Raw genomic sequence first — 5972 nt, forward strand, 5'->3', positions numbered from 1 at the left:
GTGAGGGGAGGCGGGCGGTGAGGGCGGGGTGGGAGCTCTGGAGAGCGGTCGGTGAAGGAGCTGGGAGCCGGGGGTGGCAGTCGGTGCCTGGCAGCTCTCTCCTGCAGGGAGCGGCGCTCTCCGGCGTTTTCCTTACGCGTTCCAGACACAGCGCCAGCGCTGCAACCTCCATCTTTTTATTACCGGCAGCCTGCGAGGTTTGGCTTTACCCCTTCAGCATCCTCCCACAAGAAATCATTCCAGATGTGGAAGCAGAAAGGGCAGATTCTCTCCCTGTCAAAACACCCCTAAGCATTCTGCCTCTGGAGCAGCTACAGCAGCAGCCCTTCATCCTTACAGTGAAGCAGGCATTTCGATGACAATTTTACCAATGTTCTTGTTGTCTTCCATGATCCTGTGTGCCTCTGCGATCTTGTGCAGAGGGTAAACGCTGTCAACGAGGGGTTGGAGATGAGGGGAGGTTCCTCTTGAGAAGTGTGGCAGCACGGTTTCTGTGAAGGCTTTCACCAGCCGTTCCTTATACTGAGGAAAACATGAAAACGTTTTGAAGGTTATTTCCAGTCATGTCGTTCACAGAGGTTTCACCAAGTACAGTTTACAAAATGTGCACAGTTCTCAAGGATGTGAGAGACTTTGTGAGACATTTGAGACATTCCTGACACTTTCATAGCGAGATGGACGTGTAAACGTCTCACAGGTGTAAATTACAAACAAGACGAAAACTTGTAAGATTTATTACATTTTAATTGAATTAAATTCTCCAAAACAAGTGATAGAAGCTCAGTGCAGAACCACTTAAACTCAAACTGATACGGTTATTGAGAATATTATGTATTAAACCGTGGACAGCATCTCTCCTGGGGCTCTGCACTGTGATTTACTGTAATATCTGATAATTTTCACACATAAAGTGATTTTTTTCCTTGGTAACTTCTGAGCATCCTAATGGCCTCAGTCTCTACTTTGAAAAATGACCTAATAGAGGTTTTTCCTTTCCCTGCCACCCCCAAAACTTGATCAAGTTGCCTGATCACTTGAGTTTTGTTTTTTCTTAGGCCAAATCTTTAGATTCTGGTACTGCTGCAGTACGTTAAGAAACCCTGGCTGTTGTTCCTCTGATTCAGTCCTTGGGAGGCATTTGATTAAACCAGAAAAGGGAAATTACAATTTAGTTCTGCAATGTTTTTCCAACATATGCAGTAACAGTTCAGGGTGGTGCTTTTTTGGTAATCATGTGTTAAGATTCTGCTTTAACACTGGTGTCAAAAGGAAGTTCTCAAAACTATCATGGATTTCAAGATGAAATGGTGTTGATAGCCGTTACTTGCCTCCTTGTTTCGTGATCGTAACAGGCTCGTATGGATGCTCCCTCGTTTGGAAAGCAGCCTGGCAAGCAAATCTCCGTGTACTTCACCCCCACTCAGTAGTCCATAAATAATCCACCGGCCGTCAGTACTCAGACAGTTGAGATTTTTCTCCCAGTATGAGCCACCAACACAGTCTAAAATAATATCGACTCCAGAACCTCGAGTAGAAACACAAAAGATTTCAGCAGTGCAGTCAAGCTGCATTAGGATAATTTCAGGTAAAACTAAAACCTTGTTCTTTATAGGCACAGAATCAATCCTGCAATTCTTATTTAAATCTGTCTACTGAAATTAGGAATTGGCACAATGGTTTTTAAGGAATTCTAGAGGCCAACACAAAAAAAGAATCATTGTAGATACCCGTATAGATGCAGACTCCATCATAATCCATCCCAGGGGCTTAGGAAAAGAGAACTTCTAACACTACAAGAACTGGGGTGCATTAGAAGGGGTGTGGTTAGTAGGTCGAGAGAGGTTCTCCTCCCCCTCTACTCTGCCCTGGTGAGGCCACATCTGGAATATTGTGTCCAGTTCTGGGCCCCACAGTTCAAGAAGGACAGGGAACTGCTTGAGAGAGTCCAGCACAGAGCCACCAAGATGATGAAGGGAGTGGAGCATCTCCCTGATGAGGAAAGGCTGAGGGAGCTGGGTCTCTTTAGCTTGGAGAAGAGGAGACTGAGGGGTGACCTCATTAATGTTTATAAATACGTTAAGGGTGAATGTCATGAGGATGGAGCCAGGCTCTTCTCAGTGATGCCCGATGGCAGGACAAGGGGCAATGGGTGTGAGCTGGAACACAGGAGGTTCCGCTTAAACTTGAGAAGAAACTTCTTTACAGTGAGGGTGACAGAGCACTGGAACAGGCTGCCCAGGGAGGGTGTGGAGTCTCCTTCTCTGGAGACATTCAAGACCCGCCTGGATGCCTTCCTGTGTGATCTCATTTAGGTTCCTGCTCTGGCAGGGGGTTGGACTGGATGATCTTTCAAGGTCCCTTCCAATCCCTGACATTCCGTGATTCTGTGACCCTTCAGTTTTGTCCCCGTGTTCAAACACACACAGACAAGTGGGAGGATTTGGTCCCACGGTTCCTTGTGGAGGCAACAATGACACAGGCACAATATTTATGTCCCAAATGAACACAAACCAAGTCCATGCAGAAAACAAGAGTGCAATTAAACTAAAAAAACCCACATTCTGGGGATGACCAGGGTGTTGGGTTGTGCTACGGTCACTACTGCCTGCTCCTTCACCGACTGAGGTGACAGCTGACACTGAGCGTATGTGCGTACGTTGGGAGGTACACACTCCTCCTCAACTCCAACAGCATCTTTCATGCAGAGGTTCTTACCTTGGGTGAAGGCCAAGACCTTTTCACTAAAATCTTCAGTCTTGTAGTTGAACCCCACAGCTGCTCCAGCACTTGCTGTTGCTGTCAGTTTCTCTTGAGTCCCCGCTGTCACGATGGGAATGGCTTTTGCCAGTCTCACCAGCTGAATGGCTGCCATGCCAACTCCGCTAGCTCCAGCGTGGATCAACACTCGCTCGCCCTTCTGTACTTTACCTGCAGGAGGACGTGAGGGAACTGGTTACACTTTTGGCATCACCTCTGGATTAAAAGGTGATCAAGGTGGATAATGGAGCAGCTAGAACAAGTCCAGAGGAGGCCGCCAGGATGATCAGAGGGCTGGAGCACCTCTCCTATGAAGACAGGCTGAAAGAGTTGGGGCTGTTCAGCCTGGAGAAGAGAAGGCTCCAGGGAGATCTTATAGCGGCCTCCCAGTACCTGAAGGGGCTACAAGAAAGCTGGGGAGGGACTTTTCATAAGGGCAGTTAATGACAGAACAAGGGGAAATGGGTTTAAACTGAAAGAGGGGAGGATTAGATGAGATATTAGGAAGAAGTTCTTCGCTGTGAGGGTGGTCAGACACTGGAACAGGTTGCCCAAGGAAGTTGTAGATGCCCCCTCCCTGGAAGTGTTTAAGGCCGGGCTGGATGAGGCTTGGAGCAACCTGATCTAGTGGAAGGTGTCCCTGCTGATGGCAGGGGGGGTGGAACTGGATGATCTTTAAGGGCCCTTCCCACCCAAACCATTCTATGATTCTATGAATACTGAAGAGGAAGCTGAAGGAGATGCCCTTGAGTGAGCATTGTTTACATCTTCATACCTTCATAAAAGAAAGAAATCCATCACAGTGTACTGACAGGACTCCATTTTATTGACTTCAGTGGAATTATTTTAGCTTGGCCCATGTCCAGTTCTGGGCATCCAAGACCAAGCTGCTTAGGTGAGTGCAGTCAGCCTTCTTCCACCAGGACTGCCCACTGCCACCAACAGAAAACACGCTCAGAAGATGTTAGTACTGAGCAATCAGGCACTCGACAACGGAGAAGTGCCAGAAGTGCTGGGTGACATTAAGGACCAGTTCAACCGATCATTTTACCACCTGCTGATTGCCCCAACTCATTAATTTATGTTCCACTGGTTGCTAGTGGAAGTGAGTAGTCCTGGAGACATGGTCCTAATTGACCACAGACCCTGAGGGTGCAACAGTGCTCTAAATCAGTCTGCACTTCAGGTATGGAGGAAAGTTCCTTGTTTGTAACTCCTGTCCTTTAGTGGAGTTTTTAGATGCTACTGCTGAAGAAGGTAGAAGAAGGATATTTATCAACTCAGAAAAAACCTGGCAAGTGCTACTGTTAGTGCCTCTGAAGCATATTTTCAAAATGAAGAGTGAACTCGTGTCTGTTTTCAATCAGCTCAGAGGGGATTTTACCTACAATTAATGTCTCTGTGAAACAAGGTACCAGATGTTGTCTACTGTAGATCCACAGGCAATTAGTGAGAAACTTCATGATACAGTCATGTTTGCAGCAAAGTAAAATCTTTAGAAGTAGGATGTGCTTCCAGCTGTGTGAAGAACGTCTAAGTTACTTCAGGGTTTAGTCTTAATGGAAATGGCCATTCAAGCTGAGAAATACAGACCAAAACTGACCATCTTTCCACATCCTTCCTTGTAAATAAGCAGTCAGCAGAGTTAAGTTGTGACTGGGGAGATCTGGTCAGGATTTCAGGATCAGGACCTGGCATACCAGATTCTGACCCGTGTGAATGGAGCAACAGAGAAAAGACTCAGAGAAAAGGCAAACAGCATTCAGATGGAGGCAACAAGGAGAGGAATTTCATAACAGAAAGGAAGACGAGCTGTTTTGGTGGGATAGTTTTGAAAATACACCTCTCACCTACAAAATGCAGCAGCTGAAAAGCTGTTAACCAGGCTTCGGGGATGGCTGCAGCCTGAATGAATGTCATCTCGCTGGGAACTGGCATCAGGTAGCCTTCGGGTACTGTCACGTATTCTGCCTGGCCACCTCCGGAGAGCAGAGCCATCACTGCATCACCAATCTTCCACTGACTCCTGCAGCCAGGCCCAAGCCCAGCCACGCTCCCAGCTGCTTCTAAGCCTAAAATATCACTTGCTCCTTTGGGAGGAGGATACTTCCCTCTCCTCTAAAACAAAAGAGGGGGCAAGGAAGGAGAAGCCACACATCAATGAGCGCAATGACCTGTGATATTTTACTCACTTGCCTCCAACCTAAATTCCTATTTATTTCATTCTGATTGTGCACTGTGCAAATGTTGCAGTAATCTGAGGAACTTCTGTCCTCTGGCAACAGTTCTTGTTTCCTAAGTATGTTTTATTCTTAAAATTCTGTGTGCAAATTCAACTTGTTGCCAATCCCCTTAGTCCAGACCAGTCCATGCTGGGGAGGTATTATGGTCTCCAGTTGCAGAGCTCACATTTCAGCTCACATTAAAGCAGCTAAGACTTAACAATCTGAATTTTCCCACACTGGAATTGAGCCAGTGGAACACTTCATGTTCATCTCAAATGCCCAGAAAATGAACTAAGCATCTAGAAAGACCAGAGCTTTGGTTTTACATCTTTTCTCGAAAGGCAGCTGCCTTTCCGTGCCACCCCAGCATTGCAGTGACCCAGATAAAAACATTTATCTGCTGAATCAACAGACATCTCTTCTTTCAGCCCTGTCAGATCTCCCATCCAAATGCTCACCAGGCCCAACCTCTTTTAACTCTTCAGATTTGTCAAGACTTCAGATCGGGGCTTGAAAAATTGGTGTTGTTTTCAGGTGCATAAATCTGCTTAACACACACATACCTGGAGTAAATCAGCCCTATTCAGAGCGCTGGCAGAGACCTTCACAAGAACTTCTCCTTCTTCTGGATGAGGTTTCATCACTTCTTTCACATAGAGATTTTCTGGGCCTCCTGGGCAATCAAAATAGGCTGCCAACATTTTCTCTGAAACAAACAAACAAAAACCAAAACCAAAAACCCCAGCATGAGTGCAGGCACACTGATGTGCAGCTGGGACATCTCAGTGATCAGCAACGACAGCTCCACAGGCTCCACTCTGCAGACAGACAATGCAGTCGGTGCTAGGAGAGGGGAGGGCTGCCAGAGAAAGCTGAAGAGTGATAATGCAATAAAATACATGAGCTTTGGGACACAACGTGTTGTTGCAAAAGCCATTTGACAAACCATGACAATCACCTTGTGTCCTGGTTTTTAGCTGAAATAGAGCT

At 46.5% G+C, this 5972-nt stretch overlaps 1 protein-coding gene across 1 annotated transcript; it reads right to left on the bottom strand.

Moving 5' to 3' along the window:
• Positions 1–305: 305 nt before the first annotated feature.
• On the bottom strand, positions 306–5689 carry TP53I3 (tumor protein p53 inducible protein 3). The gene is made up of 5 exons (XM_010173781.2): positions 5546–5689; positions 4608–4875; positions 2716–2928; positions 1329–1525; positions 306–522 (listed from the first exon to the last, which is right to left on the bottom strand). The coding sequence occupies exons 1-5, from the start codon at positions 5681–5683 to the stop codon at positions 334–336; spliced, it is 1005 nt and encodes a 334-aa protein (XP_010172083.1). The 5' UTR covers positions 5684–5689; the 3' UTR covers positions 306–333.
• Positions 5690–5972: the final 283 nt, after the last annotated feature.

This window comes from Antrostomus carolinensis, unplaced genomic scaffold (genome assembly GCF_000700745.2).
Source record: "Antrostomus carolinensis isolate BGI_N321 unplaced genomic scaffold, ASM70074v2 Scaffold47038, whole genome shotgun sequence".
NCBI lineage: Eukaryota > Metazoa > Chordata > Aves > Caprimulgiformes > Caprimulgidae > Antrostomus > Antrostomus carolinensis.

Excerpts from the sequence above, each read along its gene's own strand:
- TP53I3 (XM_010173781.2), bottom strand. The coding sequence starts at position 5,683 with ATGTTGGCAGCCTATTTTGATTGCCCAGGAGGCCCAGAAAATCTCTAT. Across the intron at positions 2,929-4,607 it reads TCAGCTGCTGCATTTTGTAG|GTAAAGTACAGAAGGGCGAG; the intron begins GTGAGAGGTGTA and ends GTCCTCCTGCAG. Across the intron at positions 1,526-2,715 it reads GGTCTTGGCCTTCACCCAAG|GTTCTGGAGTCGATATTATT; the intron begins GTAAGAACCTCT and ends TTTCTACTCGAG.